At 36.8% G+C, this 23358-nt stretch overlaps 1 protein-coding gene across 4 annotated transcripts in view; it reads left to right on the top strand.

The window, feature by feature from the left end:
- The window catches only part of cni (protein cornichon), a 154116-nt gene that overhangs the window by 104403 nt on the left and 26355 nt on the right, over window positions 1-23358 (top strand). For all 4 annotated transcript variants that reach the window (XM_090375450.1, XM_090375453.1, XM_090375452.1 and 1 more), the window contains exon 5: window positions 20810-20924. In XM_090375450.1, the coding sequence (XP_090231576.1) occupies window positions 20810-20840 (31 nt within the window). In that variant the 3' untranslated portion in view covers window positions 20841-20924. The remainder of the gene's footprint in view (window positions 1-20809; window positions 20925-23358) is intronic.

Genomic DNA, 23358 nt, shown 5'->3' with positions numbered 1-23358 from the left:
ATACCTGTCCAGCTGAGCCTTAAATTTATTTAGGCTATCAGCTTCCACAACAAGGGATGGAAGTCTGTTCCACCAACCAACTACCCGCTGGCTAAAGGCAAATTTCCGCACATCTATCCTACCTCTGTCTTTCCTCAATTAGAATTTATGCTCTCTCAGGTGATTATTCTGAGCAAGAGGAAGAATCCCATCAGCATTGAGCATGCTCAAGCCATTCAAGGCTTTATACACCTCTATCAGATCACCTCGCCGGTGCCTAGTCTCCAGACACTGTAATTTGCAAAACTTAAGCCTTTCTTCGTACGAGTAACCCTTTGTTCCATTCACTAACCTTGTTGCCCTTCTCTCTGCTTGTTCCAGCAGCTCTACATCCTTCTTGAAATGAGGCCTCCAGACCTGTATACAGTACTCAAGGTGTGGCCTGACCATTGCCTTATACAAGGGAATAATCACCTCCTTATCCCTGCTAGAAAAATTCCTGTATATCATTGACAAGACACCATGAGCTACTCTTGCAGCCGTCTGCACTGCTCAGAGAACTTCATATCTGCCTGCACAATTACCCCCAAGTCCTTTTCATTCTCTACCACTGTCAGTGTAGTACCACAGAGTTGATACTAAATTCGTTGCTCTGGGGTTGCTGTTTCCCATATGTAGTACTTTACATTTGTCAATGTTAAACTTCATTTGCCACCTCTCAGCCCAACTGCTCAACCTTTCCAGATCCTGTTGCAGCAGCATAGCGTCAGTCCTTAACAACCCTGCCAACCTTTGTATCGTCTGCAAACGTGGCCATTAAGCTTGATATACCATCACCGATATTATTTATAAATACAGAAAACAATAATGGACCCAACACTGAACCTTGAGGGACTCCACTAATAACATTAGTCCACGATGAGCGGTGTTCATTGATTACCACTCTCTGTGTTCTCCCCCTCAACCACCCCTTTATCCATAGCAGCAATTTGCCTCCAATGCCACATTGCTCCAATTTGTGCAGCAGTCTTCCATGTTTCAAAGGAGTAAAGTCGTTAGATTTGGCCTACAACAAAAAATCTTGGATGGCAAAATTTTTGAACAGTGGTTTTAAAATTAAATGTTAGTTGTCAACAAGTGCCCTGCCCACCTTAACTCGGTAATTTCGAAACTTACAAGTATGAAGCTTGTTTTCTTCAGCCCAAATACCTCGTCTAAACTGTAGCCAATGGTTCAAGAATTCAAAGCACTATCGAGGGCACCTACTGAAAAAAATTATACTGAAAATAGAAACCAACCTACATAGATTCTGTTATAAATTTGTGTATGTGCAGATCAGAGTTGTCGAAGGTGTGGAGTCAAGATGTGACAGAAACAGTGATTAAGAACTTTCACAAAAGCAGGTTTTGCTAAAGCACCAATTAACAGCGATGAGATGGATGAACTACTACAAGATATTGAGCAATCTTGGGAAGAATTCCAAGCAAGGTTTTGATCAGTTCTTGAGAGAGATTGTTCTTGACTAATTTTTAGCAATTGATAATGATGTCATAGTAGCTGAATATCTGAGTGACTCCAAATTTTTGAGTGTATTCAAAGAACTAGTCACAAATATCTATGATGAGTTGTATGAAATTGAGGTCAACAAAGGTAATGAGGGCAACATTTAAACCTTCCAGCATTTGAAACTTTGCAGCGAGGCCTTCAGTGTGAAGAAAATGTGCTCAAAAATATATTTGAGTGTTTAAACAAATGCGAACATTTTTATGAATGATGTACAGTAAAATCCAATGTAAAACAAAAAACAACCAAATATATTACAAAATAATTCTTGAAAGTGTACTAATATAAGTTGCTTTCTTGCATTATATGCCTCTACTGATTCTAATGATTCTATGCTAATATATTGTACACATTGTGTAAGTAATCATTTCTTAAATTTATTATTTATAATTCAGAAATAATATAATATTAAGAAATTGTTTTAAAATGTTAGAAAATTTATTCATTCCCACTTATTTTTGATTTATTTCCTATCTTTTACTATGTTTCTGAATTGGAGTACAGGAATACCTCGCATAGTGCGGTTTCGAACAGTGCGGGTTTCACTATAGTGCAGTTTACAAATTGAAAAAAAAATTAACTGCGTTAGGCACCAATACATTTCATATGTATGCGAGTATTATGCCAGCACGTAGGCCAATGCATTATGGATTCAAGACCACACTGACTGTTGTCGCAACTCACATTATATACGGACTCTGCTAGCATTCATACATTACTAAACACTAGATTCCGAGTGGTGAGGTCATTGACTGTGCGTAAGCCGTACAAATATTTATATTAAAGATTATTTTTTAAAAACGTTACACCTTTATATGCAAATGGAAATGAGTGGAAAGAAGAAATGTAATGGTGCTGAGTGTTCTTCTAGATCCAAACATCGAACGAGGTATGAAAGTAAGGCAGGCGTTGCAAAATGACATTCGATGTTATAAAGAGATAAAAAGAATAAAAAAAAAACTGTACAAACTAAGCTGATCAGTTATTTTTCAAAATAAAAATACAGTACATACTTCACTGATATTCTTTTGGTATGTACATAGTGTTTAAAAATCATTCGAACTGTACTTACTAGTATTTTTCATTTTTATCATTTTAGTTTGTTCGTGTGTATCAATTTATAGTAAACAAATACTCATATTTTTGCAACTCAACCCGTATAATCAAATTGTTGGAACACATTGCATTAAAATACATAATAATAATACCTCACATAGTGCGGTATATTTTTCGCACGAATTAATCGCGCTATGCAAGGTATTCCTGTATTTTTCATTGTTGAAAAGGTCATATTTCTGTTTAACAGAAGATAACATATCACTAACAGAAGATATATCATGAATAATGTTACCGTCCTGAACAAGTTTGAGGAGAAAACAGAAGAGGAGAAAAAGTGGTATGTACTGGAACTTAAGAACAAATTTGAGCTTCTGCAGACTGTTCAGGACCAAGATATCGATGAGGAATACTAACACTTGCTGAAAGTGATAAAACCCAAGGAATCTATAGGTAAAAAGAAATCCAAAGAAGAAAAATTTAGTCAGGAAACACTTTTCATGATGAACCGAAGACGACAAATGAAGAGCAAGATAAAAAAAAACACTGACAAGGACAAAATTGAGTATACTGAGTTATGGAAAGCCATTAGAAAGAGACCTAGAGAGGACATAAGAAGATTTAACACAAGAAAATTAGAACAAGCATTAAGGGAAAACAAAGGATTTAGATCAGCAGCTATGAGCAGTAATACAGGAAAACAAATGAAACTGAAAAATAGAGATGGTGTACTTATAAATAGCAGAATACTACTATAGAGAATTATACAAGGAGCAAGGGGAAGATGGATCACAAATTGGTAACACATACGACATACCTGATATGCTTTCTGATGAGGTAGAACATGTGTTGAAGAATCAGAAAGCCCTGTGCCAGGGGAAGATGAAGTTACTGTAGAATTGTTAAAATTGGTAGGAAGAGACATGACATAGAAACTGGCAAGATTCTTTGCAAAATGCATTAGAAAAGGCGTGACACCTAAGGAGTGGAATAATTCCATCATAGTTTTGCTGCATAAGAAAGGAGATAAATTGGAAATTATAGACCAATTAGCTTGTTATTCCACATCTACAAGTTGTTCACAAGGGTCATTACTAACAGATTAGAAAGAATACTTGATGAGAATCAACCAAAAGAGCAACTGGCTTTAGGACAGGATTCTGAACTATGGACCACCATCATGTAATATCACAGCTAATGGAGAAAGCAAATGAATATAAAACACCATTATGCCTGGCATTTGTGGATTATGAAAAGGCATTTGACTCCTTACAGAATAAGGCAATGTTTCGGACACTGGAAAGACAAGGCATAGATACCCTATATATTATGATTTTGAAGAAAATATATGAGAACACTACCTCCTTTATTAGACTAGACAAAGACAGGAGAAAATTCAAAATTGAGAAAGGAGTTCGACAAGGAGATACATCTCCGAAGTTATTTACTGCTGCCCTTGAGGAAGCTTTCAGAAGATTAGACTGGTTGCAGAAAAGAGTCGATGTGAATGGAGAGTACCTAAACCATTTACGATTTGCAGATGACATTGTGGTCATAAGCCACGATCCCAACGAATTAGAGGAAAATCTTAATCAGTTATGCAGAGTTAGTAAGGATTTTGGACTAAAGATGAATATGGCTAAAACAAAAGTAATGATGAACAAGTATGCCACAGAAAGGTATATAATCATTGAAGGAGCAGTGATTGAAAAGGTGGATTCGTATACTTATCTGGGACAAGCAATATCCCAATTTGTCTGAAATGTAAAATAATGATCCAGTGTATACTCCCCACCATGACTTATGGAAGTGAAACTTGCTTGGGCACTCACCAAAAGAATAGAAGAGAAGCCGAAAACTACACGGCGAAGAATGGAATGAATCATATTGGGAATCACTGTTAGATAAGAAGAGAAACACATGCATTAGGCAGAAAACTCAAGTAAAGGACATTCTTATCAGAACTAAAGAACTAAAATGGTCTTAGGCAGGACACATAGCTCGAAGGCATGATGACAGATGGACTAAGAAAATAACAGAATGGTACCAAAGAGGAGCTAGAAGAAAATCTGGAAGACAACAACGGAGATGGACCGATGAAATTCACGAGTTTATGGATAGTAAATGGATATTCATTGCACAAAACAGAAGGAACTGGAAAGTTGCTGGAGAGGCCTTCATCCTGCAGTGGATTGAAAATGGCTGGCAGTGATGATCTCTTTAACGAATTTTTCAAGTGAACTATCGATTTCGTTATATGGAGCTCCAACTGTATTTTTTGTGTAAGGTTAACTGCTTGTAGAATTTCGTGCCAGAAAGATAACTTAGAAAAGAAGAATCACATATGGATGACAATAAAATTTAAGATTCTTCATTCTTCTGAGGATATTACGTAGATTTTGTAATTTTGGCATATCAGGGATATAGTAGCAATATTTTATTAGTCATTCCCGAGTTACGTAAAACTCGACTTGTGTAAGAAGTCCTGGAACGTGGTATCTATATTCTCTTGAGGTTTGCAAAATGTTTGTAGATTGGAAGTTATTTTTTCAAAATTCATTTTGACTCTATTTACAGATTCATTATGTGCATTTCACCGTCTGGGCAAGTCTTTTGACTGTCATTCCTGTATGTTTTCATTATTTCCCAGTGGTGTGGAGAGACTGAAAACAAAGGTGTTCCAAAGAAGGTTATGCATGACGAAACTCTTGCAATTAATGCACTCCGCATAAATTTAATTGGTGGTTTGCACAGAACATAAACAATGCTTTGGGATTAATTTCCTTTATTTTAGATGGGACCCCACCATGAATTCATGCTATGGTTGATGCATCATCTTGACCATGGTACAGATTTATATCCAGTCCATCCTTTTCTAAATTTTTCAATTTCTTTTGTGAGTTCGGCAGTGGTCTTTCCAACAATGGGGAAGAAGCCTAAAAATGGCTCCTTCACTTCAATCTTGTTACCTACAGTGTGAACATATCTAATTTCACACATTTGATCAGTGTGGGATATGTCTAGTGTACTGTCAAATAGAACTTCAGAATATTGTTTTATATTATCGGCTACTATTTTTTCTCTCACATAATTTCCTGAAATGTTAATAAACTTGGTTTGAATCTTTCACAAGAAATACGAAGGTTCTTTCCTATCAGATGAATGCTCATTTCATCTGAGTGTTCTGACTACGCTTTTTGGCAGAGCTTCGTAAAAAAAAGCAATGTCGGAATACTTTAAAAATATCTTTATTTTCTCTTCCTTTTTAGAATCTTCTCTCTGCTCAAGTGTATTTTCACTAGATTCTTCTCCACTAGTGGATAAGAATCTAGTGAAAATTTGAACTTTCTCAGCTCAATCCTCTTGAGAAGATGACTCTTGTACTTGCTCTTCTGATTTATCATGCTGAATATCTATTGCACTAAATGTTGATGGTGTAACATACTTCACCAGTGATCCAGACATTGCTTGAATAACTTCTTCAGTTGCTTTCTTTGCTTTTCTCTGTTGAAATTTGTTGGGTCAATATATTATATGTAGGGACCTATATAAAGAAGTTCATTAAAAAAAAGGAAAATATCTGTAAAATGAAAAATGAGTTTTCAGGAAATACAAAGGCTTGCCTGTATACTTCATATAAATCCTTTCACCAAAAAATCTGGTGTGAACTTAATGACTTTTAAGATGAACATTTGTAAAAAAAAAAATGTGGGTAAACTAAATGCATTTGTAAAGGCTGAATATTGTTTTTTTCCCCCAGTTTTATGTGCCTTAATAACATACTAAAAATTTAAATGCAAGTATTACAGTGCAGTTTGTTAATATAAAAATCAAAGTATCTTGTCATTAATTAACTTGTGTCAAATAGAAATTTCAGCTAACAACTGTAAATTTAAGTGGAGAAAGATAAATTTTTAAAAAAAGTTTAAATTATTTTGTTAAAGTTAATACTTTCCTTCTCATATTGTCATATTTTCAAGTGATGGCACCCCTTTCAGCTGGCATTTGGGGCAATAGAGTAGTATCCATGACACCACATACACAAATTCCAATGCTTCTGTAACTTTGGAGGCAATCCTGATAGGCTTCTTTTGGAACTTATGATAATTTCCTCAGTCACTGCTGACCTGTTTGTTTTTTTTTCTTTTTTTCAAAGGGATTTTAAGCATTGTGGGGGGGGGGATCATAGGGAGCAATATACAGTAGGGCCCACTCATATGGAAGGTTAGGTTCCAGGCCCCCCCCCACACCGAAAAGCAAAAATCGCTGAAAAGTGGAACGTAGCCTTTTTTTCACTTGTGAATGCATATAAAAGCCTAATAACATGTTTAAACTATTATATATTTAATGAGCAACAAGAGCTGGGCCGCTGAGAAACAAATGAATATACAGTACACGCATTGCGTTGATACTTTTGCCCTTAGCTTATAGTGATTGACAAATGTAAATTTGAAAAAAATTAATACAATAGACTCAATTTTCTGGGATACATGGTAAAAAAACTTCCCAAATAATCGATTTCCAGGTTAATCCAAAAATACAGTGTCTCCGACATACATAAGAGATACGTTCCAGGACTTCTTATATAAGTCGTAACTTGGGAATGACTAATAAAATATTGCTACTATATCCTTGATATGCCAAAATTACAAAAACTACGTAATATCCTCAGAAGAATGAAGGAAAATAGTTATATATTTTTAATTAGTTCAGTTAAAAACTTTATCTGGGGACAGCGGTGGAGTTGAGGACGAGAGTTGCCGGGGCGGACGTGCCTTTCTGCCGCTCTTGGAACAGAGAAGTTTTTTCTGATTTATTTTCTGCTTTATTAGTTTAAATTGACATATTAACTTATTTTCTAGAGTAGCTTAATATTCCTATTTATGGTACTTAAGTTTACAGTAACTTAGATAGAGATTTTGTAGGTATTACTTAGTATCTGAAAGGGTATCAAATCCACGTGTTTACCGTTCGTAAATAGCCACCATTGTTACAGGAAAATTAATCAGTAAAATCTATTAATCTTGTCGAACTTCATTGGCAATTAAATTGTACTTTTAACTATACATATAACCACTTAGGTTACGGAACATAAATAGTTAGTAAAAATAAATAATTAATACATAACTTGATACGGAAGTTATATAAAGGGATTTCATAGATAATACTCGTTACTGAAACAAATATTTCGTAGATAACACTCGTTACTGAAACATAAATATTTCGTAGATAACACTCGTTACTGAAACATAAATATAGCGTTATAACTGTGTTGGGATACAAATTTAGGATTTAATTTTGTACTGAAATTGAAAATTTATTAAAAGTAAATCGAAAATATTGACTCAAACCAGAGCAGCAAAGCAAAAGGCTCAAGCTAATGGGAATGCTGTGGCTCAGGGGAGAACTGAGGGGGGCAGTTGCCCTCTGAATCACAGCCTTTTAAGATGCACTATTTGCTTTTTGCTTGATGTTTGCGGAGCTGTCAGGCATGGGACATGATACTGCCATGGGGGATGTCTTTGTGTGTGCGCGATGCAAGGAGTGTAAGGAAATCAGACGACAACTCAGCGTTGTTATGGGCCTATATCAGAGCTTGAAGGACAGGGTGGATGCCCTCGAAGGATTACAAGTGAGGGGCCAATCAAGCTCTCAGCTGCCCACACCAATGCCAGAGCTTGCACTTGGTCATCGCGCAACACAGCGGCAACCCCCAAGGCAGAATGCGTTGGTCCCAAAGGAACTAGTAGTTGTTGGTGACTCTATTGTCAGGGAAATGGGAAACATGCTTTGTAAAAAGGATAGGTGGAACAGGACCAGGGTATGTCTGCCAGGGGCAAAGGTTGATGACGTTGTAGAGTGGATATCATCTTTTAAGGGCACAAAAGGTGATATAGTTGTACACGTTGGCACAAATGATATTAAGAGTAGGAGACCGGTGGAATTACTTAACAAGTACAGGTCACTGATAAAAAAAAAAAAAAAAAAAAAATGCCGTGAATTAGGGTTGAATTTGAAAGTGTCTGCAATTCTGCCCAGACACGATAGGAGGGAATATATGATGAGAGCCCTGTTGATCAGTTCGGCCCTGGAAAGATTGTGCAAGGCTCAAGGGGTAGAATTTTTTTCAGCCTGGTCTGTACTTGTTAACAGGAGAGACTGCTTCTACAGGTATGGGATACACTTAAATAGAAAGAGTGCAAGAATGTTTGCTGATGCTATCGAGGCAGTGTTAGGTGGGTCGGAAAACTGCTAGATTGGGGGGATAGCCGCTGGCAGAGGAGAAAGTGATTCTTGCACTGCTTCTATTGGAATGAGCAGCAGCCTGCAAAATAAGATGCAGGATATTTCAGAGACTGCTGGGAATCATGGGGGTACAAGTAAACACATGGGTTGTGTTAAGGTGGCTAAGAGGAAGAGCAGGTGCATGTATACTTGCGTATACACCAATGCTAGGAGTTTAGTAAATAAATTTGATGAATTTGAGGTATTGCTCAAAACATCAAAGGCAGATATTGTTGGGATTTCAGAGATGTGGTGTCACACAGATATAAGTAATGCAGAACTGGAATTTGGGGAGTACAATGTCTACAGAAAGGATAGACAGGATAGGAAGGGAGGAGGGGTTATGCTATTAGTTAAGAAACACATAAAATCCGAGGAAGTGAAGCCAGTCGACATCGCTGGACAGTGCAGTGTCGAGTCAGTTTGGTGTGACATAAGCATTGGGAGATCAAAATTGAGAGTAGGAGTGTGCTATAGGCCTAATGACTCTGATGAGTATAATAAGAAACTGTACAGAGAAATAGAATGGGCCAGTAAATCAGAGTGTCTTATAATGGGGGATTTTAATTTCCCAGATATTGACTGGAATTTCGGGGCTGGTCACTCACACACTAGCAAGGCTTTTGTGAATTTATTGGATGATTGTTTTCTACATCAGCATGTTCGGGAGGCAACTAGATGGAGTAATACTCTTGATTTGATTATCAGTAGTGATTCTTCATGCATTAAGAATCTGCAGATAAATGAACCACTAGGTGGCAGTGATCACAGTGTTCTGAAGTGGGAGTTATTCAAAGAGGTAACTAATATTAGGGGTAAAGGAAAGGTATTGCTTTCGTAAAGGCGACTACGATGGACTGAGACTGTATTTAAATTCTATACAGTGGGATCAACTGATGATGTTACCAACAGCAAATTCAAAATGGGAAGCATTCAAAGAACTTATCTTGCAAGCTACTAGGTTTACATACCAACTAAGAAATATTGTTCAAGGTTTAGGCCTAAATGGATGTCAGATGAACTAATGAGGCATATGGCAGAGAAGAAAAATGCATGGGATACATACAAATTAACACGTGACAGAAGCCTATGATAGATGCAACTTGATCTGTAACCAAGTTACAAAGGAGGTTAGGCAGGCGAAGGCAGATTACGAGATATCCTTGGCAAGGGATGAGAAGAAAAACAGCAAAGAGTTCTTTACTTATGTAAACTCTAGAAGGAAGGGGATGAATCAGATTAGTCCACTTGATATCGATGGGTCAACTGTTGATGACCCTGCTCAGGTAGCTAACGAACTAAATGAATATTTTGCATCGACATTCATATATGAGGAGTTATTCAGCGAGGGGAATGCCAGAGGTGTATTCAACTCTAGCAGTAAGCTAGAGAATTTTGTAATAACTGAGAGTAAGGTGGAGGAGAAATTGTTGAAGATAAACACAAGAAAGGCACCTGGGGTGGATGGGATCTATCCAGTTATATTAAAGGAGGCAGCAAAGGAAGTAAGCAAACCCTTAGCCATAATTATGAGAGCTTCCTTGGACTCAGGGGAGGTACCCATGGACTGGAGATGTGCAAATGTGACCCCAATTCACAAGGGAGGATCAAAGGCTGACACAAGTAATTATAGACCTGTGAGTTTAACTTCTGTTCCCGGAAAATTAATGGAGACAATGATTAAAGAAGCACTGCAGGATCATTTAGACAAGACTTCAGTTATAGCTTGGACACAGCATGGTTTTGTTAAGGGGAAGTCTTGCCTGACCAATTTGATTGGATACTATGATACAGTCACAAAAGAACTGGATGCAGGGAATAACTTTGATATTATATACTTGGATCTTAGAAAGGCTTTTGATACTGTTGCACATGGAAGACTGCTGCACAAATTGGAGCAGTGTGGCATTGGAGGCAAATTGCTGCTATGGATAAAGGGGTGGTTGAGGGGGAGAAGACAGAGAGTGGTAATCAATGGACACTGCTCATCGTGGACTAATGTTATTAGTGGAGTCCCTCAGGGTTCAGTATTGGGTCCTTTATTGTTTTCTGTATTTATAAATGATATTGATGGTGGTATATCAAGCTTAATGTCCAAGTTTGCAGACGATACGAAGGTTGGCAGGGTTGTCAAGGACACTACTGACACTATGCTGCTGCAACAGGATCTGGAAAGGTTGAGCAGATGGTCTGAGAGGTGGCAAATGAAGTTTAACATTGACAAATGTAAAGTACTACATATAGGAAACAGCAACCCCAGAGCAACATATCAACTCTGTGGTACTACACTGACAGTGGTAGAGAATGAAAGGGACCTGGGGGTGGTTGTGCAGGCAGATATGAAGTTCTCTGAGCAGTGCAGACGGGCTGCAAGAGTAGCTCATGGTGTCTTGTCAATGATATATAGGAATTTTTCTAGCAGGGATAAGGAGGTGATTATTCCCTTGTATAAGGCAATGGTCAGGCAACTCCTAGAGTACTGTATACAGGCCTGGAGGCCTCATTTCAAGAAGGATGTAGAGCTGCTGGAAAGAGTACAGAGAAGGGCAACAAGATTAGTGAATGGAACAAAGGGGTGCTCTTACGAAGAAAGGCTTAAGTTTTGTGAATTAGTGTCTGGAGACTAGGCACCAGCGAGGTGATCTGATTAGAGGTGTACAAAGCCTTGAATGGTTTGAGCATGCTCTATGCTGATGGGATTCTTCCTCTTGCTCAGAATAATCACCTGAGAGGGCATAAATTCAAATTGGGGAAAGACAGATGTAGGATAGATGTGCGGAAATTTGCCTTTAGCCAGCGGGTGGTTGGTAGGTGGAACAGACTTCCATCCCTTGTCATGGAAGTTCATAGCCTAAATAAGTTTAAGGCTCAGCTGGACAGGTATTTCGAACGAACAGAAGGGTGAAGTGGAAATGGTTATTTTTTATTTATTTATTTTACTTTATTTTTTTATTTTATTTTTTTATTTTTTTGGCTGATGCTGCATAAGCTTGCTTTCTTGCATCAAATGCCTCTACTAATGCTAATGCTAAAGTAGCCAGGATGGCACATAAGAAAAGAAAACATAAAAGGAACTAAAAACACATGTTATTGTACTGTAAAAACTGATATGTATTTTGTGACCCTGGTTATTATAGTTGACTTTATTGGTGCTGATCACTTCTTGTATTTTGTCTTTCTCCTTTATGATTATGTTCACCATTGCCACTGACAAGTCTGAATTCTGCGTGATACTTGTTAATATTTGGCCATTTTCATACATCCTTATTATTTTAATTTTCTGATCAAACTCAATTGCTTTCCTTTTCTTGATAGATTTACTAGTACCACTATCACTTATTCTCTTAGTTGGCACCATGATAACAGTCAAAATTAAGTTTTCTGAAAAGAACTTCACAGGGTTAAGGCGAAAACTCACTACTGAATTATCACCGCACGTGAGCTCACATTTTACTAAATCTCATTTTGGAGGTCACTGCCATAAAACAATAAAAACAATTTGCAATTTCTGGATTATTGGGCTTTTCTGTTAGCACAATCTATTATAAATGATTAGTAAACTTGATCTTATTGCATTTGCGATGATACCGATAGATGGAATTCTGTGGGTTTTTACATTATTATGAAATATAAATAACATAATTTAAGTCGGAATCTATGTAAGTCAGGGACTTACTGAGCAACCTACATAAAAAGTATGGCGATATATAAAAAATGAAAAACTTGTCACGTACTACTGCATGTCCATTTTTTACAATGTTGTGTGTGGTTTGGTCACCAACATTATAATAGTTCTTTAGAGATTTAACAGATGCACCATTTTTAAACTTTTGAATAATTTAGTTTTTGTTTAATTGAAAGCGTAACTCTTGCATTTGCCTATCATTTTCATGATTTCTAAAAAAAAAAAAAAAAAAAATCCGACATCCCTGAAAGAAATAATGAAAGAAAATTTGTACTTTTGCAGTGCGACGCACTAAAAAAAACTAAACATTTGGTCTCTTCTTTTGATCAGGGGTTGCAAGATAATAGGCACACTAATCTCCCAGTGACTACTTATAATGCCGCTTCTTGTCGTTTATTTATGACTTGCAAAACATCTGTTTATACCTATTCTAGTTATTACTTGAATTTTATGATTTCTGGTTGTTTTTTTTTAATTTGGAGTCTTTAAGTGTCCCGGTAAATTGAGAGTCTGCTGTACATTTATCGTAGGAAAGATGTAGGCACATTTTCATCATCTGACTCATTAACAAATCTTATTTGTTTTGACAGTGAGTTGAAGCTCTTGCAGAGATTTGTGTTGCTGTTGACGTTGATGATTGTTCATGGCTAGCTGTTGCTTTCAAAGGTTGCGATGGTACTTTCGTAAAGTAGTAAAACAATGAACTTTGCCTCAGAATTTCTGTCTCCTTTCCTTTATAATTTCTTTATAGCATGCAATATCATCTAGAAGTCTTACATTCATTTTAGAACTTCTTTCGAAATTTGGATCAATTCTCTCAAAAGCTGCCATCCCGTTTTTATACAGTTGATGGTTTCTTCCAGTTCCTCAGTGGTCATTTCTCTAGGGATAGCAGGAATATCATCAGGATGGGACTCCTCTTCGTGAAACATCCTTCTTTGCTCTTCAAACAGAAGAAGATCTTCTGATTGACATGAATATTTACAGATCTGTTAGCTTAACTTCTGTTCCAAGAAAAACAGTGGAGTCACTGGTCAAAGAGGTAGCACAGGTCCACTAGACAGAAGTGTTTTATAATTCAGACACAAGATGGGTCTTGTTTTGACCAATTTCATTGGATACTAGGATGCAGTCACAAAGGAACTGGATACAAAATATAATCAAAAAATAATCTGTTTCTATTGGAATGAGCAGAAGCCTGAAAAACAAGATGCAGGATATTTCAGAGACTGCTAGGAGTCATTGCGGTACAAGTAAACACATGGGTTGTGTTAGGGTAGCTAAGAATAGAAACAGGTGCATGTACACTTGCGTATACACCAATGCTAGGAGTTTGGTAAATAAATTTGAATTTGAGGTATTGCTCAAAGCATCAAAGGCAGATATTGTTGGGATATCAGAGACGTGGTGTCACACAGATATAAGGAATGCAGAACTGGAATTTGGGAAGTACAATGTCTACAGAAAGGATAGACAGGATAGGAAGGGAGGAGGGGTTATGCTATTAGTTAAGAAACATATAAAATCCAAGGAAGTGAAGCCAGTCGACATCGCTGGACATTGCAGTGTCGAGTCAGTTTGCTGCGACATAAGCAGTGGGATATCAAAATTGAGAGTAGGAGTGTGCTATAGGCCTAATGACTCTGATGAGTATAATAAGAAACTGTACAGGGAAATTGTGGGCCAGTACATCAGAGAGTCTTATAATGGGGGATTTTAATTTCCCAGATATTGACTGGAATTTGTGGGTTGGTCACTCGCACACAAGCAAGGCTTTTGTGGATTTATTGGATGATTGTTTTCTACATCAGCATGTTTGGGAGGCAACTAGAGGGAGTAATACTCTTGATTTGATTATCAGTAGTGATTCTTCATGCATTAAGAATCTGCAGATAAAAGGAACCACTAGGTGGCAGTGATCAGTGTGCTGAAGTGGGATTTACTCAAAGAGGTAACTATCATCAGGGGTAAAGGGAAGGGTTATTGCTTTCGTAAAGGCGACTACGATGGTCTGAGACAGTATTTTAATTCTATACAGTGGGACCAACTGAAGATGTTACCAACAGCAAATTCAGAATGGGAAGCATTCAAAGAACTTATCTTGGAAGCTACTAGGCTTTACATACCAACTAAGAAATATTGTTCAAGGTTTAGGCCTAAATGGATATCAGATGAACTAATGAGACATATGAGAGAGAAGAAAAATGCATGGAATACATATAAATTAACAAGTGACACAGAAGCCTATGATAGATACAACTTTATCTGTAACCAAGTTACAAAGGAGGTTAGGCAGGCAAAGGCAGATTACGAGAAATCTTTGGCAAGGGATGCAAAGAAAAAACAGCAGAGTTCTTTACTTATGTAAACTCTAGAAGGAAGCGGATGAATCAGATTGGTCCACTTGATATTGATGGGTCAACTATTGATGATCCTGCTCAGGTAGCTAACAAACTAAATGAATATTTTGCATCGACATTCACACATGAGGAGTTATTTAGCGAGGGGAAAGCCAGAGGTGTATTCAACTCTAGCAGTAAGCTACAGAATCTTGAAATATCTGGGAGTAAAGTGGAGGAGAAACTGTTGAAGATAAACACAAGAAAGGCACCCGGGGTGGATGGGATCTATCCAGTTATATTAAAGGAGGTAGCAAAGGAAGTAAGCAAACCCTTAGCCATAATTATGAGAGCTTCCTTGGACTCAGGGGAGATACCCACAGACTAGAGATGTGCAAAATGTGACCCAAATTCATTAAGGAGGATCAAAGACTGACACAAGTAATTACAGACCTGTCAGTTTAACTTCTGTTCCAGGGAAATTAATGTAGGCACTGGTTAAAGAAACATTGAAGGATCATCTAGACAAGACTTCAGTTATAGCTCGGACATAGCATGAGTTTGTTAGGGGGAAGTCTTATCCGACTAATTTGATTGGATACTATGATGTAGTCACAAAAGAACTGGATGCAGGGAATAACTTTGATATTATATACTTGGATCTTAGAAAGGCTTTTGATACTGTTGCACATGGAAGACTGCTGCTCAAATTGGAGCAATGTGGCATTGGAGGCAAATTGCTGCTATGGATAAAGGGGTGGTTGAGGGGGAGAACACAGAGAGTGGTAATCAATGGACACTGCTCGTTGTGGACTAATGTTATTAATGGAGTCCCTCAGGGTTCAGTGTTGGGTCCATTATTGTTTTCTGTATTTATAAATGATATTGATGATGGTATATCAAGCTTAATGTCCAAGTTTGCAGACGATACAAAGGTTGGCAGGGTCGTCAAGGACACTACTGACACTGTGCTGCTGCAACAGGATCTGGAAAGGTTTTTTATTTCTTGTATTTCTTCCCTCTCATCACTATTAATTGACGTTTTAGCAAATCTTGCTTTTGCAAAACATTTCTTAATCGTTGTTTCCGTCACATCTTGACTCCACTCGGCAACTCTGATATGCACATCTGCAAATCTAACAGAATCTATAGGTTGGTTGGTTGGTTGGTTTCTATTCTAAGTATAATTTTTTTGAGTAGTGTATTTTCAAATTCTTGTTAATGCCTTGATCCATTGGCTGCAGTTTAGACAAGGTATTTGGAGGGAAGAAAACAAGCTTCACACTCGTACGTTTCAAAATTACCGAGTGAAAGTGGGCAAGGCAGTTGTTGACAGTCAACGCAATTATTATTATTATTTTTTCTTTCTATGGTGAAAATCCACTGTTCAAAAATTTCACTTGTCATTCAAGTTTTTTGTTGTTATTGTAGTCCAATGGCTTTACTCCTTTGAAACATCAGGGTTGTTTACTTTTGCCTATTACCAAAAGCCTCAGTTTTTCATTACTAGCCATATTTGTATCAACCAATACTGTAATTCTCTCCTTCCTATTTTTACCACCTAAACATATATCACCTTCTAAAGTCGGTGTCGTTTGGCAAACATTTAAAAAATAGATTTGTTTCATCAATGTTGAATATGTCTTTGGGCTTGTAGTCTACCATAATTTTTTTAAAAACTTTCTTTCCAACGGGTACAGTCTTCTTAGATTACAATTGCATTTTCCATAAATAACTTTTTGAAGTAAGCCATGGTGCTTTTTAAATTTGTCCAGCCAACCAAAACTGGCTTGGAATGTTTTGTGTCCCCCCCCCCCCGGAGAAAAGATGCCTACTCCATAGCTTTTTCTTTTATTGATGGCCCTGATATCGCATCTTTTGGGCTCAAATCAACTTCACTCACTTAAAAAAACGGCTTCATCTACTTCTTTATACAAGCATAATTTTGCACTTTTCCGACTAGTTTCAGTTTCCTCAACAAGTTTGTGAATCGAAGAAATGTTTTTCAGAATGGTTGACACACTACTTGCAGGAAAAACAAATTTTAAAAAGATTTCTTTTTTAACACCCTGATTGTAAGGTTGCTTGCACAGCAGCTAAAAACTGATTTAGGGACCATGTGCACCAATCATTTAACAGAGACAGGTGAAACTTATTAAAAATGTGAATGACTCGTTTCTACGAAACAACAGAATTTATGGGATAAAGGAAAATTACGCTTCCCTAATTCTCTAATAGGGTGCTTACAGTAGAAAACAGGTTGATCAGAGCCAGTGTTTGCATCGGGAATATGCCTTAATCTTTGCCAATGGCTGTGGACACATAGCAATTGACCAGTGCAACTTCTCGGTACAGTAGAGGTGGCTGCATAGGTTTTACAGGCACCACTGAATTGTGGTATGTTTTAGCTCTTAATTCGTGCCTTAAAAATTAATCCCTTTATCTCTTAAAAGCTAAGAGATTAAATTTTAATTGTTTTAGCTCTTAATTCATGCTTTCTACAGCATCAGCTCTATTGCCTAAAGGCCAGAGGTGCGAATATTGTGTACCTTGGTATCTCGAAATCAGTTCATTATATGGAAATTTCTTTATTATATAGAAACTATTTTCAATGTAATGACCAAGGAGGAATAAAAAAAAAAAAAATTCACTAGATAGAAAACTTCGCTATGTGGAAGTTTGTTAGAGAGGTCTGACTGTATATATTTATATGTATATATATTTTTTTTTTGCCTGATATATTAGCCAACGTGATCTTAATTTTCAGTTTTGAATATATATTGATAGCAGTCATTAGCATTAGCATGATGCAAGAAAGCAAGCTTTATATAGCATGAGCCGGCGAAGGTAAAGAAAGCCTGCACGAGAAGCACGCAAAAGTTCAATGAAATTTACTGGTAAAAGTACTTTGCTGTAACGGCATTTGTATTGTTGCTTGTTCAGTAATCATATATTGGGTGTTATTGGTCAGGAGTAGAAATTGAATCCCATGGGAGATTGAAACCCTCCCGAAGTGTGGAGGGGAGGGTAACCTGGCCTTTTTTCTTTAGAATCATTGGTGGACTCGTGGATAAATTTTTTATTAAGGGAAAAAAAAAAAAAAAAAACACAAAGGCAAAGGAGGCCCACACAAGAAGCATGGCAAACTTTGAAAAAGTTTACTGGTAAAACTGCGTTGCGAACATTTTTTACGATGCCAGAACTTCCAATATGACTGTTCGTGATTCAGTTAGTTAATTCAATTAGTGATTCTGAAGGGAAAAAAGGTCAGGTTAACCCCCCTCCCAACACACACTTTTGGGAGGGTTTCAAGCTCCGTGGGATTTAACTTCTACTCCAGGCCGATAACACCCACAGTCTGTTTACTGAGTGAGCAAAAATACAAATGCCGTTACGGCAAAGTACTTTTACCGGTAAAGTAAATTTCATTGAACTTTTGCATTCTTCTTGTGCAGACTTCCTTTACCTTAGCCCATCAGCCAAAAAAAAAAAAAAAAACCCCCTTCTCATTTCACCCATCCACTTGCTCCAAATGTATGTCTTAGTTCTGCCTTGAATCTATTGCTAGATTTGATAGCATTTTTAAAATTATTAAATAATATCAAAAAAGAAAAAAAAAATTCTTACAATTTTCGTCTATTTCATTAATTTATGCATAAGGCTCCATTGAATCCCCCACCACTTTTTCCTTAGATTCCAATTTGATTTTCTAAAATTTGGATAAATTTAAGGAGGCTTTGAAGTTGGTTAATTCAGAGCAGTTCAAGCAACAATTTAAACATAACTGATGATGAGACTTGTGGTTGAGAAGAAAAAATGCATGGTTGCATATAAATTATCAGGTGATACAGAAGCCTATGGTAGATATGAACAACTCTGTTAATATACTTGTAAATAAACTTCTTTATTTACAAGTATATTAACAGTAGAAGGTACTGACCGGGCTAGCCGGGTGGGTAAAATGCCTGCCTGGCAACCCAAAGGTCATGGGTTTGAATCCTGCCTTGGGCTTGGATCAGAGTAGAAAATGCAAAACCTTGGTAGGTGCAGTATGGCCACAGAAGCCGGTGTGCCAACAACTAACAACAAAAAAAAAAAAAAAAAACCAGTAGAAGGAAGGGATTAACTCACATTGGATCAGTTGATGATCTGCTCAAGTTGCTGACAAACTGAAGAATAGGCATTTTGCATCTACATTCACACATGCGGAGTTCTTTATGGAGAGGAATGTCAAAAGTTCAAGCTCTAACAGGGAGCTACATGAATTTTTGATAAATGAGAGGAAAGTAGAAGAGAAATTGTTGAAACTTAACATAAAAATTGATGCCTAGGGTGGATGAGATCTACCAATTAAATTAAGGGAGGCAGCAAATGAGGTAAGCAAACCCTGAGCCAATAATTAGGAGAGCATTTTTTGGATTTAGGGAATGTTGTCCCTATGGACTGGAGATGTGCAAATATATTCACAAGGGGCAGGAAAATCAAAAGGTGACATGAATAATTAAAGATCTATTAACTTCTGTTCCAGGAAAAATAATGTTGGACCATCCAGACAAGAATGCATTTATACTGTAGTCACAGCATAGATTTGTTAAGGGGCAATTCTTCTCTGATCAATCTGATTGGATACTATGATGCAATAACAAAGGAACTGGATGCAAAAAAAATAATTTTGATATCATATTCATATACTCAGATTTCAGGAAAGCTTTTGATATTATTGCACATAAAAGACTGCTGTACAAATTGGAGCAGTGTCGCATTAAGGGCACGTTACTGTTCTGGATATTGGGATGGTTGAGTAGAAGACAGAGTAGTTATTAATGGACACTGCTCTTTGTGGACAAATGTTTATTAGTGTAGTTTTTCCGGGGTTCAGGGCTGGGCCCATTGTTGCTTTCTATATTTATTAATGATGTTAATGAAGGTATATCAAGCTTAAAGTTAGCAGATGATACACAGGTTGACTGGGTGGTTAATGACAGTAATAGGTTAAGCTGTTATAAATGAAAAAGACCTGTGAGTAAATGTGTAGTCAGATCTGAAGTTCCCTGTGGAGTGCAGACAGGCTGCCAGGACAGTTAATGGGGTTTTGTCAGTGATATACAGGCACTTTGCAATGGGGTTTAAGGAGGTGATTTCTCCTGTTGTACAAGACAATGGTTTCACCATAAGGCTTCATCTTGAGTACTACATACAGGTCTGGAGGCCTCATTTTTGGAAGGATGTAGATTGGCTGGAGCAGGTCCAGAGAATGGCAAGATTGGTGAAGGGGACAAAAGGCTTCAGTTTGGAAAATTTCAGCATTTGGAGACTATGCAACTGCAAGGTGATCTGATTGAGGTGTTTAAGGCTTTGAATGGATTGATTCAATCCATTCAAAGCTCAATGCTGATGGGATTCTTACTCCGACTACACACGAGAAGGGCTTAAATTCAAATGGAGGAAGGATGGTTAGATAGATGTGTGGAGGGTAGATATATGGATAGATGTGTGGAGGTTTGCCTTCAGCCAGTGGGTGTGTTAAGTGTTGGAACAATGTCCATCTATTGTGGAAGTGAGTAGTTTGAAGGAAGAACTAGACAAATTATTGGAGGGGATAAACAGGTGATGTGGGAAGGTTTACTTTATAAGCTTTCTTTCTTGCATCACATGCTACTACTACTAATAACTGCTTGGTGACGTATAGCATATTTATACTAAGTTTACTACAATTTCATTACATTTTTTTTCTTATTTGAATGGATGAAGATTACATTCAAGTGTAGAAATGCATGCCATTATCTGCCATTTATTACTACCTATGGAGAGGGATGTGGAATACATTTTTATTATATGATGAAATTGCATTTATAATGTGAACTTTTAAAATATTTCAAAAACTTTTTTTTTTTATTTACAGGATGATATATGTTTTAATAACAACAGTATGATGCTAAGAATTCTTATCTCATACCAAGGAGAATCAAATGTGATCATTAATTTTATTTGCCTGAAAGATTTTTTTAAAGAAAAGGGTAATTATGCTCACATTGTTTGTTGGTTAATTTAGTCACCTTGAACTTTTATGGGGACAGAGCAAGTAAAATATTATGTTGCTTGCTAGCAATAATGTGGGGGAAAAAAAAAAAAGTCTGTATTTCTTAGTTTTTTCACTTAGACTGAAAATTGTTTTGGAGCCATTTTAATTTCCTATGAGTTACTTTTTTTGTTCTAATCTTTTATTGAAAACTATTATTACCAATGATAGAAAAGCAATTGAATAATTTTGTTGCAAGTTTTTTAATTTCCATTAGAATGTATAAATTTTAATAATGAGCTTGTCATTCCTTCATATAAGAAAATCTTTATTCATTTTAAAAGGTATATTTTCAGGATATGTTTTTCAAATACTGACTTACCAAATTCATAAGTATAGTTTTTAAGTAGCTATTGGTGGCTATGCACATTTTTAATGAAAAGTAAGGCACATTCCAAGCTTGATTGACTATGTAGTTTAATTCATTTTAGTGTTTCAGGATGTCAGTTCCGGCAGCTCAGTGTTTTGTGAGATTTCCGTTCTTGCCAGGACCTATCTTAAGCCTAGGAAACTAGGCATGTGCCTAGGGCCCGTACTTTGGGGAGGGCCTGTAAATTGGCAATGGACACAGCCAAAATCATAATGCGCGACATTGTAGGAGCTACAATGGGGGTTCTCGAAGGAGTGTTGATATTTTTGTCAACACTCCTTTGAGATATGGTAAAAGTATTATGTTTAGGTCGATATGGTAAAAGCATTATGTTTAGGTCTTATTTCTCACTCCTTCTGCAACCCCCAATGAGGTCGGGACTCACGGGTAGGGAACTTCTGTTTTTCACACTATTATTTGTATATTTGTATATATACAAATATATACCATATATTTGTATATATACCATATATACAAATATATGGTATATATTTGTTTTCTGTAGTGAATTTTTATATTTTGTGTCTTGATTTTGTTTTGTAGATATTAGTTGTTTCAAATCATTGGAATAATTGAATAAACATCTTATTTTGCAATATAACTGAGTCTCTAAGTAACTAATATTATTCTAATTAGTCACTTTTCTGTGTTTGATATTCTGCAAGTTAATTTTTGTTTTGTGAAATATATTCATCTGTATCAAATAAGTATTAAACTGTATGGTATTGAACAAACAGCTGCCTCATCTTAGAGCAGAATAGTATATCAGTAATTTAACGAGCAGTTTCAAGAAAGAATTATTGACAAGATGACTTTTTAAGTGTTATTAGTGCCATGACTTCACAAAACGGTACCAAAACCTTTATCATTATTATTAATCCAAAAAAATTACATGTCATTCCATAATAATCATTTTTACAGGGGCACAAAAAAAACTTGCCCAGGGCTCACATATCCTCAAGTTAGGCCCTGACTCTTGTATAATTTTTTAAACTGTTTTAAAAGTTGATTCTTTCTGTTGTTTGCTCTTGGGGAAAAAGATGTTGGAAGTGTGAGCTTATCTGAATATTGATTTATTTTCTGTGTGTATATGTTTTCTCCAAGATATGTGGGGTGTCAGATGTATTTTAGGGGGGAAAAATATGTGAGGAGTAATAGAAATACAATGTACAGCTCTTCAGCTGGATATTTCAGCATCTATATCAAAAGAAAATAGTGTTGATACAAAATTGGGTAGATGGATGTACATGGAGCAAGTAGAAATTTTACTGTATATTACCTAAAATTGGTTTGTCCGTCTGTACTGTACCTCACAGTAATGCAAAATGGGAGTATGTGTTCAGCTTATCAAAAAGAACAGTGTACAGTCTGCTTTGGTGTTCCACATCAAGGCTTGTCTGTTGGATTAGCATTAGGATTAGTAGAGGCATTTGATGCAAGAAAGCAAGCTTATGCAGCATCAGCCAAAAAAAAAAATAAATAAAGTAAAATAAATAAATAAAAAATAACCACTTCCACTTCACCCCTCTGTTCGTTCGAAATACCTGTCCAGCTGAGCCTTAAACTTATTTAGGCTATCAACTTCCACGACAAGGGATGGAAGTCTGTTCCACCTACCAACCACCCGCTGGCTAAAGGAAAATTTCCGCACATCTATCCTACATCTGTCTTTCCTCAATTTGAATTTATGCCCTCTCAGGTGATTATTCTGAGCAAGAGGAAGAATCCCATCAGCATTGAGCATGCTCAAACCATTCGAGGCTTTGTACACCTCTATCAGATCACCTCACTGGTGCCTAGTCTCCAAACACTGTAATTCGCAAAACTTAAGCCTTTCTTCGTAAGAGCACCCCTTTGTTCCATTCACTAATCTTGTTGCCCTTCTCTGTACTCGTTCCAGCAGCTCTACATCCTTCTTGAAATGAGGTCTCCAGGCCTGTATACAGTACTCTAGGTGTGGCCTGACCATTGCCTTATACAAGGGAATAATCACCTCCTTATC

The sequence above is a fragment of the Mastigoproctus giganteus genome, chromosome 6 (genome assembly GCF_048544385.1).
Source record: "Mastigoproctus giganteus isolate SK-2022 chromosome 6, ASM4854438v1, whole genome shotgun sequence".
Lineage (NCBI taxonomy): Eukaryota > Metazoa > Arthropoda > Arachnida > Uropygi > Thelyphonidae > Mastigoproctus > Mastigoproctus giganteus.
The sequence above is the reverse complement of the archived record's forward strand: the minus strand, read 5'-3'. Positions and strand labels throughout refer to the sequence as shown.